Source organism: Centroberyx gerrardi, chromosome 7, assembly GCF_048128805.1.
Source record: "Centroberyx gerrardi isolate f3 chromosome 7, fCenGer3.hap1.cur.20231027, whole genome shotgun sequence".
NCBI lineage: Eukaryota > Metazoa > Chordata > Actinopteri > Beryciformes > Berycidae > Centroberyx > Centroberyx gerrardi.
The window spans coordinates 8,690,103-8,717,210 of record NC_136003.1 but is presented as its reverse complement, the minus strand read 5'-3'; the positions used below and the strand labels follow the sequence as shown (position 1 = coordinate 8,717,210).

Below are 27,108 nucleotides of genomic sequence, written 5' to 3'. Positions count from 1 at the left end.
TGTATTATTATAATTTTTTTAATATGCCTTTCTGTAAACTACTTTTTGGTAAGTGCTGTTCAGCTTGGTCTAAGAGTCCATGACACTTGAAGGCCTGCAGATGGCGATAAAGTCTGAGTAGTGAGTATCGAGACGTTTCAGAGTGAGGGGAAGTGTGTGTGTGTGTGTGTGTGTGTGTGTGTGTGTGTAAAGTGATTTAGTGGCCCTGAGCAGTTGTTAGGAAGGGTAGTATTGTTCCACAGGAAAGCACCGGTCATTGTTGTGTGTCCTGTCTTTGTCTCCGCTGCTCCGCTCTGCACTCACTCACTCACTATCACTGACTCCTGACCGCCACAAACACATTACAATGAAGGTCACCTCTCGGACACCTGCACCTCAAATATGTATTTCCGTCATGATACAGTATTAACCATGTCAACTTTTAGTAGGTAAAAGACGGAAATATGGTCAGAATTAGTAACTCTGCAATGCTAACAGACATGAAGAGAGACTGGAAGCGTTTCTTATTACAAATGATCTTAAAGGAATAGTTCACCCCAAAATGAAAATGCAGTCATTATTTACTCACCCACATGTCAGTTGAAACTCCATTGAAGTCCGCTGAACCATCAAACACACAGTGAGTTAGCCCCCGCTGGTCCATCTCAGCATTATCCCAAACTATTGAAGTTAAAGGGAGATCTTGTTACAGCTCCAGGCATATAATGTCCATGAATTTTCTCCAAACAGCTTGTGCAGCATAATCCAAGTGTTTTGTAGCCAAACGATTGCACTGTGGTTCTAAAAGTCCAGTATTGACCTCATTTTCTCTGATATTGTCCTCATTGACAGTGCTCTGGTCCTATACCCTACAGTCCTCTGCTTGCTCTGTAGGTTGTACAGATTGTACGGTGCAATCATTTGGCTATAAAGCACTTGGATTATGCTGCATGAGCTGCTTGGAGACATTCATGCTTTTTTTTTGTTTAGCTGTAAACAGATGGCCCCATTTACTTCAATAGTTTGGGAGAAGGCCGAGATGGAACCACGCTCTAAAACTGGCTCTGTGTTTGGTCGTCCTACAAACTTCAATATTTCAGAAGTTTCAGCTGACATGGGATGAGCATAAAATGACTGAATTTTCATTTTGGGGTGAACTATTCCTTTAAAAGGGCAGTCTATTACAGTCTATTACTCTATTACTACTTTTATCGACCTCTATTGGCAACCAGTAGGAATTGCAACAACATTGTTTAAACTTCTTCTGGGCCAGTAAAATTCGTACCTATTGCCCCTTTAAAGTGCCCCTCCAGCGACCTCAGCACCACATCCAGGTGTCTGAGCTCCTGTGGACACAACAAACTCCGTCTGAAATCTTTAGTCGTCTCCACCCAACACAGTCCCAGTCAAACTGAGAATCAGGGGCGGGGATGTTTTTCACTGTGCAGGAATCAGTTCATTACTCCTATATTGTCCTGTAAGCCAATGATTTACTTACATGTCAGAGCTCACATGCAAAGACATTTTTGAAACCCTCATTCATCCACGGAGGACTGACTGAGCAGGCATGTTCTCTTTCCTGCAACACCCTGTTACATACATACACACACGCCAGTGCAACAAGTCTTCTCCTGTTGGCAACTGAGCCGCTCTGCTGGAGCAGTTAGGGGTTAAATACCTTGCTCAAGGGCTTGATAACAGTTGCAAAGGGAGTGGATTGCCATTCACTTACCCCACCCAGGTTCAACCCTAACCCACATACAGCCAGAGACTATCTGAAATGTCAGTATATAGTACATTCAAGTGAAGAGAAATGCTGAAAATGATTTGAAAATATTGTAATACATCTACAATATCTACCAGACTATGAATTAGATCATATCTCAAGCTTATAGCATCATCACCACTCACCCACACCAGCCTTCATATGCGTCATATTACACATTTTGCATGCAATCACATCTCATATTTAGCAGTTTGTGAGTTGTGTTGTGTGTAGAGAAGTACATTGTGTGCAATGCGATGCTTTAGTGAACACCACTGGGAACTTAATTGTTTTTCAGTTGCCTTGCAAAGTCTCTCTCTTCCTCTATGTCTTTAATTTTGTTCCCTCCCTTCTCTCTCCTTTTTCTTAACCTTTTCTGACAGGATTAATTAAATGCCACTCCAACAATCAGCTGCATGCCAGAGGAGGGTGTGGGGCTGAGACTGGTGTGTGTGTGTGTGTGTGTGTGTGTGTGTCCATACACGTTGCAGGCATACTCCTCACGCGTGTATGTGTTGTATATTATGTGTGCATTTATGTGTTACATGTACGTATGTCACCATGCATTTGTGTGTGTGCCTAACCTTGCATGTGTGCATGCACGAGGCTGTGTGTGTGTGTGTGTGTGTGTGTGTGTGTGTTGGCCTTAAGTTCTCCTTTCCAGGTCCCTCCCTGCTGCTCTGTCTGAACAGATCTAAATCGCGGCTCTCTCTCTGTCTCTGTTTTTATCTCTGTCTGTCGGTCTGTTTCTTTCTTTCTCTCTCTCTCTCTCTGTCTCTGTCTGTCTCTCTGTCTCTCTGTCTGTCTCTGTCTGTCTGTCTGTCTCTCTCTCTCTCTCTGTCTGTCTCTGTCTGTCTGTCTCTCTCTCTCTCTCTGTCTGTCTCTGTCTGTCTGTCTATCTGTCTCTCTGTCTGTCTGTCTATCTGTCTCTCTGTCTGTCTCTGTCTGTCTGTCTATCTGTCTCTCTGTCTGTCTCTGTCTCTCTCTCTGTCTGTCTGTCTGTCTGTCTCTCTCTCTCTCTCTGTCTGTCTCTGTCTCTCTGTCTATCTGTCTCTCTGTCTGTCTCTGTCTGTCTGTCTGTCTGTCTGTCTGTCTGTCTCTCTCTCTCTCTCTGTCTCTGTCTGTCTCCGTCTCTGTCTGTCTGTCTGTCTGTCTCTCTCTCTCTCTCTGTCTGTCTCCGTCTCTCTGTCTCTCTGTCTATCTGTCTCTCTGTCTGTCTCTGTCTGTCTGTCTATCTGTCTCTCTGTCTGTCTCTGTCTGTCTGTCTGGTTGCAGTGAGTGCTGATGGGATCCTTGCTGACGTGGGACTGGGTTTCCTCAAAGCACTTGAGCTTTAAAAGATCATCTTTGCTTCCCAGACTTGTAATTGTAACAAAGACAATACATCATAAGCTTTTCAAGCTGTGCCAGTTAGCCCAGGGCCGGTCTCTATATGTCAGAGCAGAGTTTACTATCCACGGTCTAAAGTCAGGTGTAACCCAGTTTACAAAGTGCCAATATAACATTAGTTAGCCGAGGGCTGAGAAGCCAGTCACCTATAGAGTTAAAAGGATTCCAGAGGCAATACTGTGCAGAAAGACAGCTGGGTTCCACCAACAAAGATTCATTTTACACTGGATTAAATCATGTTTTATCAATAAGTTCTATTGCACCAAACCGTCTTTTAAACCTTATTTTAAATGTCAGTTTAGTTTTGATGTTAAACCCAGATTAACTTTGAGCAGGGGCTAACTTCTGGTGGTGTAACTTTCAAGACGGCAGCATTTTTGAAGTGGATGGAGGAAACTGAGAGTTCAGACTCAACCCGGCTGAGTTTTATGAAAATGCCTCTGCTTTCATCTTCTTCCAACAGAGATAGAACTCTCTCTGCCTCTCCTCTCCTCCACTCCTGCTGATCCATTAGTCTTCTGCCAGTTGAAGCCACACATCATCCTTGTTGACGGCGTGTTGTCTGTTTTCTTGTCCTCCTGAAGTGCTTGATCAAACAGTATAAAAAAAGTATTCAAATTTAATAGCACAAAGTAGTGTAGGGTGGATAATAATAACCCACAACCTTGGTTCATATCATTTAGATTTAGGTTGAAACAATTAATCTTTGATTTATTTTACTAGGATGAATTTAAATTGTGCAATACAGCTTCAATTAATCTTAAATGTAGGTTTACTTGTGTTAAACCCCATTTTACTAAAAATAATAGTGATTGTCACTAATCTTAGATCAAAGTCAACCCATATTGGTGCAATCCAGCCTAACACTCTATTGTGAATAATGGTATAAAGGGGATAAAATGATATAGGAGGTTTGGAGTTTTATGCTTATGTCACCAGTAGTATGCTAGTAGTTCAATATTTCAACATAATGGTGAATCTCTCATCTTTATTCCCCACAATCAGATGATTATTCTCCTTTTATCGTCGTTAGTCTTTATGTGTTTTAAGTATTGTGACCTCTTTTTTTCCCCCAGATGACGTTCATTCCCCTTGAACTCAGTCAATACAGAATGAAACGACTAAAATAAAAAAATGACATTTCATTAATCCCAACAAGACAGTTAATTCTCATTAATTTGCTGAAGAACTAAGAACTTAAACAAGTTGAATAAATACAAAAACATATGTATTTTTTGTTCTTTGATTTTGACTGAATCCACTCTCTGAATGGAATCGAAGGGAAACTGATCCAATTCTGGCTGTATTGTAGAGAGACAGATCTTAAAAACAAGATTCATTCCCAGGTTCAATACTTGGCCATGTCAGCAGCAGAGTTCACTGGAATTTCCCTTCTGCCTCAAAAAACAGCAAACGCAACAGATAACAATTAGACATAAGATAACAGGTTCGACATTTGAAGCTGGCACCGAACTCCCTCAATTAGAAGCCGCTGCAAGCCTGCACGCGTCTGACTGACCTGTGAAATATGCAAAGCACCTTTCACACCCTTCTCTCTGCTCCCTCACTGTGGATCCAGACACATATTTCACCTGGGTGAGGTGTAGCTAGTCCTTACTGAGTATTTTCCCCAATCTGTTTTATTTACTACAGCAGGGATTGTGCTTGCTCTTACCGCCTGGCTCCTCTCAGACTTTTTTTTTTTTTTTTTTCACCCGAACAGGGAGTCTGCTCCTGTGCCGCATTTGTATTCTCCCTCTAAAGTTTATTGGACACTCTGTCAGGTAGAATTATGAACCGCGGGGGCCTCGAGTGTATACAAGACCACGAGTGTGTTGCGCTGCAGGAATCGCTGTGTAGTAGTCAGCATTTGAATCTACGATGCTTTGTACATTTTACTCCCGGGGGAGAGCAGACACACTGTGCAGCCAGGTGAGGAGAACCTGCGTTCCTGCTGCCGGTGAACAAACACACTGCCGCCACGAGTTTTAGTGCTTTAGATTCATTGGCCTTTCCCCTAGTCCAGGAAAAAAGAAAAAAAAAAAGAGTCGAGTCGTTTTTTGTTGCTTTACAAATACATGAAATAAAGAAAAAGACTCGAGACCTGCCATGTAGTTGACGGTATCTGTCGCTTTTCGAAATAAAAAGAAGACAAAATGAAGTGTCCTTACATTGAAAATGAATCGAAAATCTATTGATAATTGATTGTGCAGTTGCCCTATTTAATGAGAACAGGGAGGGATGTTTTCATTCTCATGGGATATTTGGTAGGACAGTGTAGGAATTATCTATGTAAATGTATTTGTACATACTTCTACTTGAATTTAGAGATTTATTCATAGAGGAACCACCACGTATAGCTGATGTTACCAGGTGATTTCAATGTATCACTCCCTGTCACATGGATATTTAAAGACACTCACTATAGTATTCTGTATATCCTGAAGAAGGTCTGCAGACCGAAATGTTGGCATAAATTTCGAAAAGTTTGGTGATTTTGGACTTATATATCATTGCCTCTTACATACCTGTAGTACTTGGACCCACAGAGAATATTGGCTCCAGAGACAGCTGTCAGTAGACATGGTGAGCTCCGTTGCTGCTAACACTGAGTTCAAAGGGGGTTTGTCAAAATATCTCAAAAAAAGCTACCAAAAAAGCAAGTGTGCGTAATGGCGGAACTGTGTCATGTTTACTCTCAACTCCCCTGTGGATCCAACAGATGGCTTGTTCTGAGATATTTTGACAAACCCCATGTGGTCTCATTGTTAGCAGCAAGAGGCGAAGGAGCTCACCGTTTCACTCTGGAGCCAGTATTCTCTGTGGGTCCAAGTACTACAGATATGTAAGAGACAAATTATATATAGACCCAAAATCGCCAAACTTATCCTTTAATATAGATACAATCAACTACATGGCAAGCCTCTCTCTGTTTATTTTATGTATTTTCAGCCTTTTTTGGAGGTTATGTATGGTACATAACCAGTGCTGTGCATTATTTCAGCATACAAACCTAGCTTGAAATGAACTGCTGTCCCAAAAACAAACTAAATAAAGAAGACATGGATGTGACAAGTTTGCTCCCCCTCCACTCCCGGGACTCAAACCCACATGCTTCTTGCTGTGACAACTGATGAATTCCCACTGCATTCACTCCATGGAAAAGTGCACTAGTTTTCCACTATAGCTGAAAGGAACTGTTCATAGTTTTATTTTATTTTTAGCCATCAGAAGCCGGTCTCCAGCTGTTTAAAGGACACCAGCTTTGCGCTACAATACGCCAATTCAGCTACACTTTATCACAGCGGAGGAAGATTACGCTGCTGTACAGACGTTAAAGAGAAGACAAGAACAGAAGCGAGTGAAAATGAAAGTTAATATCATCGCCGTTCATCGTCAGCTGGTGTCACATGAAGAAAATGTCAACAGACACGTGTGTTCTTTCATCGGCGCCACACGGGCTAACAGTGCAGTTCCCGACTTAGCATGAAAACGCTCTAATTAAGGAACGGCTCACGTCATGTGTCAGAAGTTGTTGACATCAGAGGATGTCTTGTCTAACCCCCGCCCCCACGTCACACACACACACACACACACACACACACACACACGCAGACACCTTCTCTCTCACCCTGTTTGCAATATCTGTCTCTCTATACTGCCTGTCACCCACAGCTCTCTTCTTCTGTGTCTCCTTTCTCCATATTTGTGTATCTGCAGGGTCCCTGTCTGCCTGTGTCTATGTGTGTGTGTGTGTGTGTGTGTGAGCTGGTAGGCAGTTGAGGTACCCAAAGGGCTGTCCACGGATCAGAAGAGACCCAGAAGAGGGCTGAGTCACCGCTTTGTGTGTGTGGGTGTGTGTGAGTGTGTGTGTGTGCGCCAGGCTGCTTTAGTGGGCCCATTGTGTCATCCTTGTCTCTATTGCTACCCCTGAGGCTGACTGGAAGTCTGGCATTATCATTTATGATGAGCTTGGAGGGCTCAGCTGAATGGATGATGTTACGATGAGCCCTGGTGGCACTCTGTGTGTGTGTGTGTGTGTGTGTATGTGTGTGTGTGTCCGCCTGGTAACCAAGTCTCTCATCTCCATATAAATGGCCTAAGGGAGAGGAGATAGTTTCTATTTAAATTTGTGTGTGTGTGTGTGTGTGTATGTGTGTGTGTGTGTGTGTGTGTGTGTGTGGTGTGCTATTCTGAGACAGAGCCACCACTATCCTACAGTCTAATCATCCACAAAAATAAAGCCATCAGACTTCCTTCACACTTCCAAATAAAGACTTCCATGAAGACTATGTGTGTGTGTGTGTGTGTGTGTGTGTGTGTGTGTGGGTGCGTTTCACTGGATGGGAGATTTGCATTAAGTGTGTGTGTGCGCGTATGCAGATATTGAGCGGAGAAGTACTAATGAAGTCTCCTCCTGCGTGTTTTCTGCTGAGTTTGGGCTGAAGTAATATTACATGACTCACGTTCTGTACAGGTTTGACAGAACAGGTGTCTCTGTCTGTGTTAGACCGGCCCACATTCACAGTGCAGATGTAGACTGTCTCTCTTTCTCTCTCTCTCTCTCTCTCTTGGTGGTGGTATACTTACAACAAAGGCAAACTTGCCCGAAAATGAACCACAGTCGAACAACTGCGCAAAGCATTTGTAATTTATGAATCACATACATCGATTTGAACAACGCTAGAATTGACAGAGGATCTAGGAGTTCACTGAAAAACAGTATAGGTGTTTTGCTTAGTTAACTACTACACCAGCAGTGACGCACGCTCTGTAATAATCACCAATAAGTTGATCTGGAACAGGACAGAAATCACTGAATCACTCCAGTATAAACTACATTTCCAGGCCTCTAATAATACTAATGCTGTCCGGAGCGGGCCAGTGATTTTCTCCAGCTACCCGACTGAACCACAAATGCCCGGATTTGCTCCAAAAAGTCAGGTTGCCTTCAAGTAACCGGGAAAGGAAATGGAGACATTTTCCTACAAGGCATGTGATATTTGCAACCATTTGCAGATGATCACGCACTGGTGCCTGGTGTACGATAGAAGTGGGACGACCAATTCCTTTAACTAACTCGATTCTTTTGCGCTTTCCAACAGTAGTGAATCGATTCAGGACTGGTTCGTTTGATTCTTCTTTGTAAAAATGACTGTTTTGTAGCCAACAACTCCGGTTCCTTCAGTCCAACTGAGCTGCTAACTGAGCTGCTAACCCGTACGCTAGCAACTAAAGTAGTGTGCTGATTGGGTGTCACGTAATGACGACAATGAACGAATGAAAAAGGAGTTTTAGTGGTTGATTATGTCCATTTTGGGAGAGCAGCCTACCACCATTTAAGTCATTACCAACCCAGGCAGGTAATTGTCTTTGAAATTTTGATTCGGTTCCATTGGCAAACCAATTTGACTTGTTCACTTTAAAGTATCGTTCAAATGAAAAATTCACAGGTGAATCGACCACCAGCGTGTGAAGAATTTGACTAGTTGTCCTTTTGTTCGTACCAATCAGCCTTATTCCGTTCCTGCAGCGAGTGCACTGGCAGATTTTATGTCCCTGGGTCTCTCGCTGTATATCGCCGTCTCTCTATCTCTCTCTCCGTCTTGCTTCTTTCCTCCCCTTCTCTCTGCTCCCTGCCTTTTGCCTCTCAGTCACTTCAGATAAGAAGAATGGATTTTCTGTTTCTCGCTCTTTCTCTCCGTCTCTCTGCCTTCTGCATCTCAATCACTGCTTCATCTCTCCCTCTCCCCATCCTTTCCTTGTTGTGTGTGGTGTGTGTGTGTGTACGTTTGACTGTGTCTGACTCATGCTAAATTTGGGTGCGTGACCCAGAAAACTATTCAGAAACCATTTCTCATCTGGCATCTATATGATTATATGAATTTGTGTCTTTCCATCTGTCACTATCTACAACAATTTCGTTGTTTGGTTTCACTAAGTAGCATTTTGAGGTTTTAATGAACATTTGTCCCCAAAAGTAGGCAGTCAAATGATGACATTCCTGGTGTTTGACTCACAAGGTTTGCATCTTTCAGTAATAGTGGTTACACACTTGGTTAATGGTTATTCCTTCAACACAAAGGTCTTATCAAAACGTGGGAAGCCTAGTCTAGTTTGTGGCTGATGCTATCGCTAGTCACCGGGGAATGCTAACAATGACGCTGTTGTTTGGTTACCTGACGCGCTAACACAGAAAACTATTTTCCTCACATTGTAGCAAGTGTCCGGTGGAGAAAATGATCAGATTTCTATTGAAAAATGTCAAAGATTCCCTTTAAATAGGTCACACAGTGCTTCACTGCTGTTTTTCTTCAGTCACTGCACAGCGTAAGCTACTGTCACTGGGCAATGCAAGAGGGGAGAGTGAGAAAGATGAAGCTAAGGCAGCATGTGTGGTTTAGTGTGTGTGTGTGTGTGTTTGTACACCTTCCTACCCTGCAGTCCTTCACTCCTTTATTGCCTATTTCAGCGTTAATGAGAAATCTCTCATTCCGCTCTCTCTTCCTCTTGTTGCATCAAGATCAAGATGCAAATTCAGGTCAGTCAGTCAGGCGCTATCAAACATCATGGTTTACTGCACTTGAGGAAATCATTTTATTCAAACCATGTCAGTTCTTTCATGAGCAGGATCGATTTTCTTGTAAAAATGTAACACCTTAGCTGCAAATTATCACGCAATTAACTCGTACAACCTCTTCCTGTATTCAGAAAGAACGACTCCGTCTGCTCTGTGTTTGAATACCGACGTCAACATCTGAGGAAAAACCTCCTTTGGGTTCATTTTGGATGTGCTGTTTACTGTTCGAAATACATCGGCACCAAAAACGTAGAACTTTTCGGTCACAATTCACAACCATGTCTGACATGGATCACGGCTGATATTTACACGTTCGCGACGTGTTTTGAACGCTAACGGGAGCTCGCGGAACCGCAAGCGCGCCGCGGGACGGTGCCGGATCTGCGCTCGCCTCTCTCTCTCCGTCTCTCCGTTTTCTTGACAGGAGAGACACTACATGAAATACACTGAGATAAATCTATCAGATGTTTAGCGCTCTGTCTCGTTTCGGGCGGTACTCCGAGGGCCGGGTGGCGTCGGGTTGCAAGTGCGCCAGTTAGCATGCACAGCAGCCGTTCACAACTCCAAAGGGGCAACGATTCATCATTCATAATCTATATTTTATAAAGAGAATTTGGGTCTTTGAATTGACACGGATCCTACTTTGCTGAAATAAACATTTAAACATCGAATTAAATCTCCTGGGAAGAGGGGGGGGGGATCTACCCTAAAACAAAATCACAGAACCAGAAATTATATTACATAGATTCATAACTGTTTTCTACAAATTTTGTCATTACATCACAGATTTGAAGCTCGGTTCTCTGGTTTGTAGTTTTGTGAGAGAGTTGTTTACATTCATAAATGTTGATTTTATTGTCCAACATCATAGGAATCACATGTGGATTCTGTCCTAGGCTCGACTTTCACTGTAACAGATTAGCATTCATTTCATTGATCTCACTGATGAGTTTATTTGTCCTGCAAATGGCAAGTCGGTGCACATTCCCCCTTTTTCTTCAGAGGAAACCAAGGGCATCATCTCATACACTGTTGCACACCCTTATTACAATCTCCAGGACATTTGTATCTGTCTTTAGAGCAACAATTCTGTTTTGTGCTGTGCTTATTGTGCTACTTTGCAGATAACGTATGCTTTGGTTTGGGGGCATAGTCGCTGTGACTTTGTCTTCCAGGCAAAACTCAGCAGGCATTTTGAATCTAAATGGGATTTTTTGTAAACAAAGAATAAATCAATAACCGGACTCCCTTAGTCTTCTGATGTACAGCAAACAATGGGAGAATACAAAATAACACAAAGCCCACCCATCAGACAAAAGATCTGTTGCGTCACAAAAACTGGAAGAACATTGTACATCAATTGTTACATTCTCATTAGTACCGAAAACACTTTTTTTTTTTGATTGCATAGATGCTCACAGAGGAGGAAAAAACATGACATAATACAACAGCAGGGTAAACACTCCCATTCAATCCATGTGAACCAAATATAAACATTCATTTTTTGTATTTTTGCCTGCCTTTCATGATGTGAACTTTTACTTATTTTGCTGTTTTGACTGTCAACAGAATGTAAAATGGTGAGAATTACAAACAGACATTGACAAAGCCAATTAGCTGCACCTGCAGATGGTTCATGTGTATTCTTACTAAACTTACTGAAATGGTTTATGAGAGGCATGTAGGGTTTAACTCCAGATGTCCAGGCCTTTGATGACATCAGAGGTCATAACCTATCCTGAAAGCTTTGGCCTTTAGGATAGGTCATACAGGCACCTGGTAATTCTCTGTGAAAGAGTTCCCAGCCTATTCATATTCTTATGAATGGCTGAGGGCCTTAAGTCTTAAAGAAATAAGTCAAGAGAAAGTCATGCATTTTTAAGTTAGGAGAAAGAAACCTCACCTCCTATCTAGGGCTTCCTTCTTTCAAGTCAGCTCCATTTCAGGACCAGTGGTTATGTGACAAGATATTGACTGTGCAGTCACATATCAGTAGAATGTGTCACGGTCGATAAAATAGATAAAGATGATTGGTTTTAGAGTCAAACACTTATCCGGGCACTATTTGTTTTGGCCAGCCATGAGCAAAAACATACTGGTTTAATCCAGAAAATTGCAAATTCCCACGTTGAAAACAGTGCACCCTACTTTAGATGAGACAGGACAATGCCTCAAGTCATGGTTCATAGTTCAAAGTTCAGATGGTCACTGAGGCAGCAGACTAGCCTGTGCTCTTGCGTCCCTGTGCTGGAGAGTTGCTGCTGCTCCTCTTGCTCTGTGGCGGGGGTTTGCTCATCCTGTCCTTCAGGCCCTTGAGGCTGTACAGCCGGCTGAAGGAGAAACCGAATGGAGTCCTGCTCTCCTCCTGCCCGGGCGCTTCCCCTTCCCTGACCGCAGCACCTGAGCCCTGCCTGGCGCTGTGCTGGGCCTGCGTGGCCCTCTGGTTCTGGGAGGAGGTAGGTTGGGACTGAGGATAGAGCTGGGAGTGTACGTGGAGAAACGAGGCCTGGGGTTTTGGGTAGGGAGGCTGGCTCTGCGGCTGGCCGTCTCTCGCCTTCCACTGCAATCCCTGAGGCTGCCTGTAGGGGGAGCTGTGCTGGCTGGAGGAGACCTCGGCCTGCCTCCTCCCGGCCCCACCCACACCCACACCCGCAGCCCCGGCTGCGGCCAGCGGAGGGGCCGGTCTGGGCGGCGGTCTGGAGGGAGATGAGGTGTTATCCAGCACTTTGTTCCCCACCTGGTTGAAGGGCCGGCCTCCCCCGGGACGCCCCGCCAGAGGCTGGGGAACCGGGAAGGGACGAGTGGGTCTTTGGGGCTGGACCGGTCGGGACTGGGAGGACACTCGGACGTCCTGCTGCTGCTGCTGCTGGGCTCGTGGAGGTCTGGGAGGAGTTCGCTGAGCCTGGGGAAGAGAAGAGAAGAGAAGAGAAGAAAAGAGAAGAGAAGAGAAGAGAAGAGAAGAGAAGAGAAGAGAAGAGAAGAATGAATAACACTATGCGGACGCCCAATCTACAACACAGTGTAAAAAATGTACAACTCGCAAATGCAATTCACTGTGTAACACAAATGCACTCTTGCTAATGGCAAAGACAGAGGCACTCAAGTGTGAATGTGAGAATGGTAATCTACGTTTTATTTTTACTTTTGTAAATATTACATGACTGAAGTGAGCTAAGACATGCCAGTGACACCTCATTGACTTGAATACTTTACATAGAAAGGGCCGGACAGTGAGTGAGTAAAAGCTATGTCAATAAATGTGAAACTCTTATCAATCTTTTACAGATTCATCAATATTCTATTAGTGCGAACACATGGTTCATTAAAAGTATGTCGCTTTAATTCACACACAGTCTCCTTGTTCAATAATGAACAACTGTCGTGTGTTTCAATTTAGTGATGCTCTGCTGGTGCACACTCAACAGACCCTGCTGAATGGGTAGAGACACACACACGCACGCACGCACGCACACACACACACACACACACACACACACAAAAGTACAAATGGTAACCTTGCATAGTGCACTGCATACACAGATAGATAGATAGATAGAAAATTTGTCCACATAACACCTATCATTTCCGCCCTACACTGGCTCCCAATTCATGCCAGGTGTGACTTCAATGTGCTTCTGCTAACTTATGAAATGTCTTTAAATCCAAGCTTAACACCGCTTTATTTTCACTATCAATTGGCCAGCAATTACCGGTAGTGACTCAGTCTCTTTGTACAGTATGTTTTGATGAGTTTCTTAGCATTAGTTCAGGTTCTTGCTGATGGGAATTTAGTTTGCGTGTCTTTCTTTCCCAGTCGGGGTGCACCTGCTCAATCATGTTGGTGCGTGTCTGTTTGTGTGAGTAAGTGACTGAGTTCGTCTGCTGTGTGTGTGTGTGTGTGTGGGTGCGTCTCCTATCTCCGTCTGCACCGATGGTGACCGAGTTGGCGTCGATGCCCCCTGTGTTCACCCCAGCGTTCATATTCTGTTTATTTTGTTTGGATTTATTTTGTTATCAACATTTCAAACGGGAGAGACTATATTTATGAATTCACTTATTGGATCAAACATTGATCAAAACTTCGGCGTAGACTCAAAAGTGGAATCTGAATGGGTGCTGTGGGTACCGGGCACCCACGGCCAACAATGTAGAGAATCCCTTGGAATGTAGTAATATTGGTAAAAATTGAATAAGCATATCATTCATTATGAACAATCATATACTATTTTCCATTGCTAATTCACTCTGATAACCTTTATCAATACAATTACTGAGAAATTTGCAAAGGTGAAATCTAGAAGAATGAATTTGTAGGTTTGGTGCAATAGGACAGATTTAGAAAAACAAATGTTGATGTTGTCACTGTGATATTGGTGCACTCACATGACTTAATGTGAATTGATAAATAATTACACCAAATTTCAGCTAAACGCTGATGTTGTTTTGACAGGTAACTGGGAATTAGCACTGCTCTGCCCCTGCGTCAACTCCATTTGAAGCTAATGCTCGATTACTGGGAGAAGAACTCCATAAATGGGCCAAAAAATAACTGATTAGGCGGGAGTAGTGAATGAAAGAGTAGAGGAGATTTGTGAATGAAGTGTTCATCCTGATTGAACTGACGCTAAGCTTCATTTAATCTTTGTTTGCTCACTCTTGGAACCCATTGCACGCCTGACCATCCTCGCTCTCTGGTAGGCCCTGCCCAAGTCTTCTTTCATTTTTTTCCCCGAAAGAAGTGTTCGTGGGAGTTTTTTCTCGTTCTCATTGGTGGTGTAAGGATGGGATGTGTCGTTTCCATTTATTGTTCCAGGATGTGGGCGTTGTGAAGCCCTATGAGACTGTAACTGTGATTAAGGGCTACACAAAGAAACTTGGATTTGACTTGACCATGGAAAGAACATGTTTTCCATATTGCACAAGAGTGGACATGCAGCGCAAAGAAACCTGTCATTGCACTGTGAAAAAATAAGGCCTCTAATAATTGTATTTAAGACTTTTTCTGATTTTTTAAGGATTGGCAGATGCCCTGTAGGTAGATAGATAGATAGATAGATACATAGGTAGATAGACAGACAGACAGGCATACTAGACAGATGTCATTTAGCTGTAGGCTGTTGTTGATGTTGGCAATATGCCAATTAGCCAGCCATTTGCAAAAATATATTGAAAAATACTTTCAAAGATTTGAGAACAGCTGATTTACTTTGTCACACAAAAAAAAACAAGATAGATTGAGCACACTCATCACTTTTTCAAATATTTGACACATATTCAATGAGCCGACTATTTAGGCCAGTTTGGAGCTGACTGAGCACCAACAGAACTAGGCTAATGACTATACCACCTAAGTGAGAACCTCGCCGGAGTCTGTCCACACTGAACTGTTCTTCAAAAACTGGGTCGGGACCAAAGGTGCATCATGGGAAAATTAAATTATCTTGATGATACTGTGTCATCTTAGCTGTGATACGTCTGTTAAAAACACTATATGTGATGTAGTGGTAAATAAAAAGATGGGTTAACTATGACCTCCATCATAAGGCAAACAAACATAACAGTATTAATCCATAAAGTAGTAAATTTGGAACCCACACTAAATAACTCTGGTTTCATACCTTCTTTCCCTCAGCCTCTCTGGCGGCGGACTGGGTCCTGTCTCTCCTCTCCGCACCGCTGGGTCCTAGCGCTGCCGCATCTGCTGCTCTCTCTCCACCTGAGGACACTTCCTCTGGCCTCTCTCTCTCTGAAGACAACTCCTTAGCTTTATATTCACCAGCAGACAATTCTTCTGTTTCTGCTCCCTCATTAGTTGACTCTCCTGGCTTCGCTCCACCGGCGACCAGGTCCTCCGCTGGTGTAAAGTCTACTGCCCTCTTTCTCTTGGGGGCTTGGACCTCCTCGTCTTTTCCCGCTGTCAGCGGTGCCTCGGACGCGCCTCTCCCCTCTGTGAAGTGGTTGGCAGTTCTCTTAGCTTCAAAGGATAACCGGCTGCCTCCCCTCTCCGTCCCCTGGGAAAGCGGGGACGCTTGCTCTGTCCTGTTCCTCTTCTCTAACACGCTCATTTTCCTCTCCTCTTCTCCCCTCCCATTCTCCTCATTTGCGGTTTCCCCTTCTTTCCTCATTAGCGCTCCCTTCTCAATTAAAGATGAAGAGGAGATTCTAGTGGTGGTAGAAGACCCAGAAAAACTGTGCGTGTCACTACCAGAAGTACTCCTGTCTGTTGTACCATATGTAGTAGCACTAATGCTTGTATTCACGTGCGCAGGACTACGTGTCGGAGTGCTATTAGCAGTGGTAGGAGTTGCTGTATTTGCGTGCGTAAAGCTAATATGATCCTCTGTTGCCCATTGGCTGTGAAAAGCCAATTGCTCAAAGACGGGCTCATAGAGAGGAGAGTCGCTGCATTCGTAATACTCCTCCGAGGTGGTGGAGAGAGTGGAGTCTTCCCTCGGAGAAATGTACCCGTCGCTCATGTCCGACGTGGGCGTCCGAAAGTCCGGGGTGTAGCAGCGCGGGTCCGGGGTGTGCATCTGCGAGTCCGGGGTGGGCGTACGCAGCGGAAGTCTGTCGGGCGTCGGAGTGCAGAAGATGGGCGTGTGTGACCGCGGGTCTCTCTCGGGCGCCGGGGAACGCAACTCGGGCGCGTGCGTGGCCGAGTCGGAGAAGTGTAAGCGCAGGAATTTTTCGGGCGTGTGCGAGATTCGCTTGACTTTGGGGATTTGTTGGGATTCTTGGAAGGTGCTGGGTGTGTTGTGTTTTGCGGTACTCAGGGTGTTGTCTGAGGGGTGCGGTGAAGCAGATGTGTGTGCGGTACCATCAACACTATGTTTGGGTATGGGTGTACCGGAGATGGGGTTGTGTTTCTGTGTGTGTGTTGCAGAAACAAGATTGTGTGTGTCAGGTTCAGGGGATAAAGAGCCCACAGATGCTAATGAACCTCTTTTCTGTGGTTTCAATACATAATACGCTACTTGTTGATGTTCTTCTGCTGTTACAAGGTATGTTTTTGATTGTGTCGCATTCTCAATGTCTTCATTTGGTGCTTTAGAGGACTCACAGTCCGTTAGCGGTCTTGCTGTGGCTTCTGTCTCAATCGGTCTGTGTGGTTGTGGCTTTGGTGCGATCTTGTGGTCCGTTAATGTCACAGTCTTGGTCTCAACTTCTCTTGGCATCATTTCTTTGGAATTGCCTGTCTGTGGTGTGTTGGTAATCAAAACGTCTGACTGGGCCTGTAGTTTGGTGCTGGCGGCCATTTGCGTTCTTGTTATGTTCTTGAAGTCATTCTGTAGTCCAACTGCTTCCTCGCAAATTCCCTCTACATCCTGTGAAGTCCCACTCTGTGTTTGCTGTGTGGCCAAAGATCCCTCTCTGGGTTTCCTCGAGTTCTTCTCAATATCTGTCTGTACTCCTGTTTTGGTTCCGCTCTTATTCTGCATTTCTGGTACAGTTTCCGCTTCTTCTTTCGCTTGAGGGCCTGGTTGTGTTTGAGTCACAGTCGCTATGTCGGGCGCACTGTGGCCCACTAGTGGCCCGGTGCCTGCCAAGTTCCCAGGCCTTGTGACGACGCTGACCTCCAGTGGGTCCAAGCCACCGCTGCCGCCGCTGCCTTTGATAACCAGCTGGACAGTACGAGGCTTAGGGACAGGGGGAGTGGAAGCGGAGGGAGAAGGGATGGGAGGAGCTGGGACAGTTGTGATGGGACGATCTAGAGTCGTGGAGGAAGAGGTAACAGGGGGAAGGGAAGAAGCGGAGGTTGGCGTAGAGTTGACGGAGGGCGAAGGCACTAGAGGAGTAGATGGGATTGGTGGAGAGATGGTCGAGGGCACTGAAGTAAAGGGGATGGGGGTATTTTCAGAGGTGGAGCTGACAGAGCAAGGGTGAATGGGAGAAGCAGAAGAAGAAGAAACAAGGTTGTGGACAGTGGGAGTCGGGATGGAGGGAGCGGTGGCTTTTTCAGAGGGGTTTTGCGGCTGTGTACGAACAGCCTGTGTACGTAAATCTGCATGTGTCACCAAGGGGCCATGTAAACAAGCGTTGTTCGAGTCATGGGTGTGTGTGCTATGTATGTCAGCGCTGTGTGTGTTTATACTAGGTTCGGTTTGCCCGACCCTTTTCAACACAGGGAGGGGCTGTGGCTCAGGGGTGTTTGTGCTGACAGTGTTAAGGATGGGTATGTTGCTGTTGGATGGCTGAGATGTGTGTGTGTTGAGGTGAGAACTGGTGTTGTGACTTGTGTTGTGGTTGGTGGGTGTGTTTGAGGGCAGATTACGCTCGGTGCTGAGAGTCTCTGTTTTAGGTTCAGATTTTGAGGTATGCGTAGAGGTGTGTTTGAGTTCGGCGGGGTGTGTATTTGGTCCTGACGTATGTGCTTTCTGTTCAGGTGCCTGTGCGTTAAGTTTAGCGTCAGAAGGCCCCGTACTGAATTGTGCTGGCTGCGCTCTGGCTGCCACAGACTCTTCAGACTTGGTGTTAGCTTGTGTCGGCTTGACTTTTTTCTCCTCATATTTTGCGGTAAGCTGTCTGGGCTTGGCAACCTCTGGCAGGGCCACCTCAGCCACGCTGATCGGACTGCTGAACCTGATCGCCTGGCTGGTCTCAAACCTCTCAGAGCGCTGCAGATGGACCTGGGTCGGCCGTCTGGCGTCCCGAATGTTGATGAACCCGATAACATCGCTGGGGGGGTCGGGCTCCGGCCAGGTGGGCAGGTACGGGATCAGGTACGCCTTCTCCATATCGACTAGCCCGGGATGGAGGGGAGGAGCTTCCGCTACGGCTCCTTTATTAGCCCTCCTCCGCCTCCTCTTCCTGGATTCCGGGAGCGCTGGATTCTGGGAGTTGGAGTCTTTGGGGCTGTTGTTGCCAGAGGAGGAGGTGGGGCTGGGGCTGTTGTTGCCTAGGGCGAGCAGGGCGTATTTGGGGTTGTAGAGTTTCCGAGCGATATCAGCGGAGGGAGGGGCCACGGGGGCTGTCTGTGTGAGGTACTCCGGCTCGGGTTCGGCGTCCTTGGCGACCTGTCGGAGGTCAACAGCGCTGGACGTCACGTAAAGGTCACGGAACAGCCGGTCGAAGGTGTCCACCGCCTGGCCTGTAACCACGGTGATGAGGTGTCTGTCCAGCCGGGACGACATCCAAGTGAAGCTATGGAACACACACACACACATCGACACAGAATGAGACTGTTGTTAAACTAGACCAGGAAATAACAAAACAAACATCACGAGAAATAACCTAAGGCCAAGTAAACATTTTAAAATCACAAATTACTGGAGCAGCCAGCCAGGTAGATTCCGGTTGAATTAGAACGCAGCTCTTATACACAACTCAAATATCTACACATACATGCACACAACCTATGTCTTTTGTACATAGGATAAATTCACACAAACACAACCTGTTTCTCTAGTATGTAGAGTAGGCTACTTCTCATTTATAGACACAGTACTCTCTATTCATGTCTGTCTATGCAACACACATAAAGACAAAGACAGGTGGAGCACACAGATATTCTGTCTCTTTCACACACTCTCTCTTTTTCTTTACTTCTCTCTCACACACACACACACACACACACACACACACACACTGACCTGTACGACCCAGACACAGCCTTGTCTCCGTCCACGAACATGAATCTGTATCCCAGCCGGCCTCGGACCCTGGTGCAGGACCGAGTGTAGAAATCTTCTCCTCCTGCACAGCGTACACGAAGGTTCTACCACACACACACACACACACACACACACACACACACACACACACACACACACACAAACACACACAGTTAAGATGTCATATCTAGTAATGCAATGAAGTAATACAATGACAGCAGTCATTAGGAATGCAAAAAGTGCCAAATCATAACAGTATTAGATCATTAATTCAACTTGTACTCATGTAACACAGTGACATTCTGTATTTTAAGTCAGGGCAACAGTCAAATTAACCTGAAATTAACATTGCAACAAATAACTACAGCATGTAGTGTCAAACACCCATTTTGGTTGGCTGAACAACATTAGGTAAGTTATTGTTATGATTTTATGAGGTGACCTCATCTTCCTATTTGAATACCAATTATGCTGATTGCTGGCCATGATGTAAACAGTAAAACAGGCAGGGATACTCCATAGACCTGTGTATGCTCTTGCCAACACTTTTGAGTGTATAACTGTGACAGACTTACCTGTGTGACTGTATATCTATATAACAGTATATAAAATGGGAGGCAATGCTAACATTTAACTAACACTGCTAGTATTTTCTGACAGTGAACTAACATGTACAATAGTAAATGGGAAGTAGACAGTGTTCAAGTCATAAAGGACTTTAATGACATTTCAGATAAGAGATTACACATGGAAAGTAGCTGGAGCTGAACACCTCTCTCTGCTCTCTGTACTCTTTCTCTCATTCTGTCTATGCTGTCTTTCTTTCTTTCTTTCTTTCTTTCTTTCAGATACTGGTGAGCGTGCCAACCAGAAGACTTCATAATTTTCAAGGAGACAAAGAATTTCAGAAACATCTTGACGTCTTGATGCAGCAGATTATTCCTGGCCCCGGATCCTCTCACACTTGAAATACTTGTTCTTGTTTTCCCTCCTCGCTCAGTCCCACCCTTCTCTCTCTCTCTTTCCCTCAGTTCATTCCTTCTCCTAACTGATTAGATAAAATCAGCAAGGTCCGCTTCTGTGTGGGTGTCTCTGTGTGTGTGTGTGTTCTGCTCTAGGCTGTGGGTGATGAGCCTTAAAGCTATAAAACTGTACTAGGCAAGATTTTTATGTAAAAATACACCCGTCTTATCAGCCTAAATGCCAAAGTGGGGCTGCAACAGAGAAGAGTGTCCCATTCCCACTAATTCAGACACTGCAGATTCACCCTATTTGCCAAAATCCTTCTTCTTATTATTATTATTTTGGTGTCAGGTATGGTCAAAACTGTCTCAAGCAAGCACTCCGTCTCACCATTGATGGCTGAAACTCTTCACCAGCCACTAAGAAGAAGTAGTTTATGTGGGAGATGCTGTTACTGTTTACTGTTACATGCTTTTCTGGGAAGCCTAGTGCAACCTTAAAGGTGCTATGTATAGCATCTTTAGACATTAATATAACATGGTCAATTTAACTGTGATGTCCTAGCATAATTACTGCAAACAAATGAGACCATGGTCGAGACAATTGGTCGCCTCTATCTCACACCAGTGGTATTGTCAGTGCTTCCTGTTTTGTGCCGTAAAGCGATCTCTTTTCATGCCGTAAAGCAATCCAGCAGATTTCCCGCAAAATCTGACCCGTTACCACAAAAATGCAGTGCAGATGCTGGTAATGTCTCATGATTTATTGTTGTTAAAATGCTACACATAGCACCTTCAACCCCACTTTCAGCAACATTAGAGTTCCCATGCATTCCATTGTGTGTCTAAGTGTGTGTGTGTGTGTGTGTTTGCTTCCCTCTGTTTGGCCCCCTCTAAGGCATCACCTCCCCTCATGACAGCCTCAGGAAGAGAAAGATGCCTGTCTGTCACCTCCTCGCTCACGTCGACTCATCTCTCCACTCATCTGCCGCTCCTCCCATCCTGTCTCTCCACTCCTCTACCCGGTCCGCCTTGTCATTCTTATCCCCGGGCTGTCACTCCTTCATCCTCGTCATCCTGCCAGGCGCTCCCTCGCCCGGCGGCCCTCTCTCGCCTCCTCTCATCCCTACAAACTGAGTTTTTGAGTCAGCTCCTTGTCACTGATCCTGGTTACACTACGTGCCACTGCTACAGCTCTCCCCCTCCTCACAGAAGGGTGTGTGTGTGTATGTGTGTGGAGGGAGGGATGCCAGATTTTACAGATGAGCCTTCTGGAAGTGTTGTGGGCCAAATTTAACAGAACATCTCAGAGAGGAAGTGCCCACTTAATAACCACAATGGAGAGTACTCTTCCATCCCACTTTTCCTCTACCAAACAAGTCCCCCCCCAATAACTTGACATAGCTTCTATATCTGCATTACAGCTAAATGGTCAATTCATCATAATAATAAGATAAATGCCAATTACAACAGCAATGCCAGAAGAATGAAATAGGCAAATACGATAAGAAAAAAGAAGCCTCATGCAATTGTGATGTGTAACCATTGGCTGTATTGTTTATGTTTATGTTTATGTAGCACAAATGGCCACATGAGACTGTGGCATGTTATGTGTTATGTGGCTTATGCTTGTAATCCAGATCCAGATGGTACTGAGAGTCTGTCAAGCTGTTATTGCCTTTTTCTGTTTCACTTTAGTACCTCCCAGGCATAAGCTGCCAAGGACATGCCATGTGAGTGTGTGTGTGCGTGTGTGTGTGTGTGTGTGTGTGTGTGTGTGTATGTGTGTGTGTGGGAGAGAGAGAGATAGAGAGAGATAGAGAGAGATATATGGTATGTGCTTATGCCACTCCCAGTGTGATTTTGATCTAAATAGCTGGAATGTCTCAAACCTGGAATTAACTGAGTGTGTGTGCTGCATGAAAGAGCCTGTGCTTGTCCCTGTGCATCTGTGTGTGTGTGTGTGTGTGTGTGTCACGGTGTCTGCCCACATGCCGTGCATGAGTGTGCAAGCCTGTGTGTATGTGTGTTCCTATTAACAACTCTTGAAATCGGTTTAGCCTGATCTACTAAATACTGCTCTCTGTGTATTAATCACCTCATCGCTGCTTGCCAAATACTGGTCCAAACATATGGCATCCCATCCCTTGCTATCTGCCAAATACTGTTCTGAACCATTGTATAACTAACTGCCAAATACTGCTTTGAATATAATTATCTTATAAGCAGGGCTGCTGCAATAATTGAATAATCGAGTGATCGCTATTATAGGAGCCAAACGCAATTATTTTGTATGAAAGCAATCGTTGTTTTGTTTTCACCTGAAGAATTCTCTAGCATATTAACTGTATTGACTTTCAGTGAAAGAAAATGGAGAGGTTAGATGGTGTTTTAGCATTAGAAAGGCCATGGGCTGACGTAACTGATATGGTATATATATAGCGGTAAAACATGGATATGGACAGCTACTGGTCAGGAAAGTATTAACAGACTTTTTTCAGATATTTTTCATATTTCACATTAAGCAAATCTCAGCCATACTGGTTATTTCCTATTATTTTATACTATATAATACTGAAAGGTATTAGAGGAAATGTGAGATGAGTGCATACAAGTGTATTCCAAGAATTCCATGCAATAAATTCACGCTGATTGAAGAAATCTGACATATTTTTTAATGCCTCACACTTCACTGCTGTTTATCATTTAACTGCTTAGTTCTTTTTGGTTAGGGTTAGAGTTAGTATGTTAATATGTCATATAATCAAGTACTGTCTGCGCCTACATTTCCCCCCTGTATGTACTGTCATATTTTAGAAATAAAAAAAGAAAACCGCAGACCATGATTTGGTTGTGTCGCTTCTGTTCCAAAGATAAAGTTTTATGGCATGATATTTCCATTGTAAATAAGTTTATTAGATTGATCTGGATGCCAACATCAGTTTTTAACACTGTGTGGTCTATCAGCGTCTTCGCTTGGCTGAAAAGGGATTCAAAGTCCGGCCTTTCTATTGCATGCGGGCAAACTTTGAAGTTTGGCTGCATCTATAACTGCCAAATACTGTTCTGAATACAACAACACCTCATAACTGCTAAATAATGCTCTGATTATATTAACCATATCTCAAAACGGCCTGCCAAATACTGCTCTTGGGAAATAATACTCCTTTCACTACTGAATCAAATTGAAGATAACAAACACACACACATCACCTGAAATGTGTTTGCATTGGCTCTTGTCCATCGGATGGTTTGACAGCAAGATGAAGACAATGATTCATCATCAGTAATACAATTCACTGGAAACAAGGCTGCATTTTGCTATAAACATGCAAATCACTTTCACTTGCTGTGACATGACTAAAATCTGTTTTATCACTCGGGTTTTTTGAGGTACCCATCCCATTATGTGACTGTTTTCTGAGGAGGCACTGTGCAAGGTGAATCTCATGATGCAATGAGGTGATAACTTCATCTACAGTACAGTGCCAGTTGGAAGTTTGGAGGTTCTTATTTGATGTGTGTGTGTGTGTGTGTGTGTGTGTGTGTGTGTGTGTGTGCGAGAAAGACAGAGAGCGAGCATGTGCTTGCATTTATCCATGCGTCATTAAAAAATCTCATGACTCCAATTTCTTGTCTCTCTTTCACTTGAAATGAAAGTTATTGCAAGATATTTTGTGTGCTTCGTGTGTTAGGAGCCACCGCCTTATAGATGCTTGTCGCTCTCAAAATTCCTGATACACTGATGATTTTTAGATAAAAGGTTTTCAATTGACAGCAGTAATATGTGTGGATGTGCTGGAAATTCAACCAACTACCACTAATCCAAGACTAGTGGAAGTTTAACAACCAGAATTCCTGCTTCACCAGATTTAGAATGAACTTTCCTCAACTGATGATTCAGGGGATTTTCAACAGAAAGAACAACCGTGTGGGCTTCTCTCACCTTGAGGTGTCCGGCGTGCATGTTGGCCCTCTGACACATAGACATAAAGTGAGGTAGCGCCGTCCGTTCCAGCAGGATGTAGACGGACACCTTCCTCTTGAAACCGGCATCCAGCAAGTCCCTGAAGATGTCAACGTCAGTGAACATGTCCATCACCACTGCTATCACCTGGAGACACACACACACACACACACACACACAACCGTATTATTATGCAGAAGAATGCAAGCCTAGGGGTTGAGGTCATTGCAAGTATGCATTAAATACATCGCAAACACATTACATTGTATTTACTCTTATCTGCCAAAACAAACAAGATTTCAAGCTGTTTTACAGGTTTGAGGAAAATATGATCGCAAGTTCGTTCGTGCAACAGGACACAGTGAAGACAATAATTAAGGAAGTTACGAGTGTTCTCCAAGGATGCCACTTATACTGTATATGACCCATATATCATTTAGCTTCTGTCAGCATTATCCTGAGAAAAATGCCCATGGGAGGTTTCAGTCAATTAGCACATACCACTGAGAAGGGCTGCTTGATCATAAAACGTGCTCTAAATGTATGTGTGCCTTCAGATGAGTCAGCTGCATGAAGGGACACATACACACACACATGCAGCCTGGCAGTAATGCACACACACATGCAGCATGCCACACACACACACACACACACACAGCCCAGTGTGAAAGGCCTGTGTGACGCTTCTTTTAGTCCCTGATAATGCAGCGTAATCAGGCTGCACTTTGCCTTTGATCTTCACTGTAATTCAGTCTGTACTCTGACCTGAGACTGACTGAGAGCCATGGCTGCAGTAGCCTAACACTATGTCAACAAGTTGATCTTTTGTATACACAGAATTGCAGGCAACTAGGTTTTTCACTATTTTACCAGCTCGCTATATTTTTAGACCTCCAAATGATAGGAAACCAACATCTCCTAGTCAGCCAAAAAAGGGAGTTTGAGCAAGAGTTGCATTGGCTTCATCTAAAGTATAGATGACAGTGTGTCAGGAAAGACTACTTTGATGCAGAAGCAACATATTCACTTGGTAGCCAAGTGAAGGCACAGAGAAATGTAAACCTATGTGTCATATACTGAAGCAGGGTTCTCAGTTTTCATGTCACATACTCAGAATTGGGCCACAGACCCTCATCTGATCAGATTTAGCCCTAGGGACCCCCAAATGTTGTCCATTCAGTAGCTAGGCTATTGAGTTTTATAATTGTCTACACTGTATGGGGAGATAAGTAAAAGTATCCCATGATTAGAACAGTCATTTTATTCATTATCTAATGAATTCTCTACATAATTCTCTAGTGAATTAAATTATAGTGAACGCAAACTGTTCCTCACTTTGCTGGAACCAGAATGGAGCAAACTGGACACTGGTAGGAAATAGAAACCACTGACACAAAGGCAAAGCTAAACCTAAATGAGTAGTCTATAATTTTGCCCACTTCCAACGGTCCGAAATACCTTTTGCGCCTGCGCAATTGTTTTCCTGACAATCTCTTTGATGTGCGTCTGGCCATCCAGCGGTGGCTGCGCGTACACGTTAGTGCGCGTCACCCCCCGATAGGAAACGCAGTCCGGCCAGCCCAGGTCCATCTGAGGGACCGACGTGTCCGACAGCTCCGGCCAGTAGTGCAGAGACAGCGGGGGCTCGTCGTCCTCCGCGTCCGCCGGGTAGAGCTCCGAGCCCGGGTCGTACGGCTCCACCGCCCCGGCGAAAGACTCCAGCTCCAGGTCCGAGAGGAAGCCCCGCAGGCCGCGAGCCTCCAGGAACTTACCGAACGCCTCGCGACCATCCCGGAGGAGAGCCTCCAGCGCGAGCCGCTGGTCCTCGCAGTACAGGAACTCCGGTTTGGACTCGTGCGTCCGCGGGTTCACGTGGTTATCGTCCAGGCACTGTATCTGGGACAAAGCCATGGCTCGAGCCCAAAAGACAAGCAAAAGAAAAACTAGAGATAGCTTAAAAAATCCACAAAGTTAGCCGGACAGTTAAGGAGCGAGTTCCTCAACTTCTCCAGACTCTGGGTAAACAAAGTTGCATAAAAGCGTTCTAATTCCTCGTCTGCGGCCGAAACAGTTGCTAGTCGTACAAGTTACTCCATGTAATCCCTTTCTTTGGTAAACCCTGTAATTCCTTTGACTGGCCATGTTTGATTAGCACTTGGCCATTATTATTTCCGTTACCGACTGAACGACTCGCCTTAGTGAGAGTGAGTGAGTGAGTGACACCCAGCCACCGGCACCGCCCGACAGGTGTGACCCTGACACGCAAACACACACACACACAACACACACGCATATAAACCTTCGTCATGTGACCTCCTCAACGGATCCTCTGTGTGTGTGTGTGTCTGTGTGCTTGTGTGTTAGATAGATATGGACAGAGAGAGGGAGAGAGAGCGAGAGAGAGAAAGAGAAAGAGAGCATGTGTTCCTCTTAACCCCCCGGCCGGGACGTCCCGGTGTGGTTCAGTCTGACTGGAGTTGTTAAGTGTCAGATTAATGAGTCCATCCCTTCCTTTTGAAAGTCCTCATTAAATCATTAGTGTTCCAGTTTGCTGAGCAGATGATCATATGCAACCATCCAGTGCTGTTTTACCTGTTCTGTCATGTTTCCTGCTGCTCTAGTGCCAGACAGGAATCAAATGAAACGTATAATTACATTACAGAAAGCAGAAACAACTTGACTGAATAGGGTGGGATTAATGATATTTGATAAAATCAGCCGGAGGGAATAGGCCCTGCTTTTTTTTTTGTCCTTTGAAAAATACACAAGTAAATATTGGTATTCTGTCTTGCTGTGGGCTAATGTATTGTGAACCTAGTGACTGTAAGTTATTTTGGGTAAAAGCATCAGCTAAA

At 44.5% G+C, this 27,108-nt stretch overlaps 1 protein-coding gene across 1 annotated transcript; it reads right to left on the bottom strand.

The window, feature by feature from the left end:
- Positions 1–10,641: 10,641 nt before the first annotated feature.
- LOC139909620 (uncharacterized) lies at positions 10,642–26,422 on the bottom strand. Its single transcript, XM_078284418.1, has 5 exons — positions 25,712–26,422; positions 24,233–24,400; positions 19,304–19,428; positions 15,332–18,854; positions 10,642–12,615 (listed from the first exon to the last, which is right to left on the bottom strand). The coding sequence occupies exons 1-5, from the start codon at positions 26,162–26,164 to the stop codon at positions 11,935–11,937; spliced, it is 4,950 nt and encodes a 1,649-aa protein (XP_078140544.1). The 5' UTR covers positions 26,165–26,422; the 3' UTR covers positions 10,642–11,934.
- Between the last annotated feature and the right edge of the window lie 686 nt (positions 26,423–27,108).

Bases quoted from the DNA above. Each gene is read 5' to 3' on its own strand.
- LOC139909620 (XM_078284418.1), bottom strand. From the start codon at position 26,164: ATGGCTTTGTCCCAGATACAGTGCCTGGACGATAACCACGTGAACCCG. The intron at 19,429-24,232 runs GTGAGAGAAGCC...TGTGTGTGGTAG, and splicing joins TGCACGCCGGACACCTCAAG to AACCTTCGTGTACGCTGTGC. The intron at 18,855-19,303 runs GTCAGTGTGTGT...TGTGTTCCATAG, and splicing joins GCTGTGTCTGGGTCGTACAG to CTTCACTTGGATGTCGTCCC.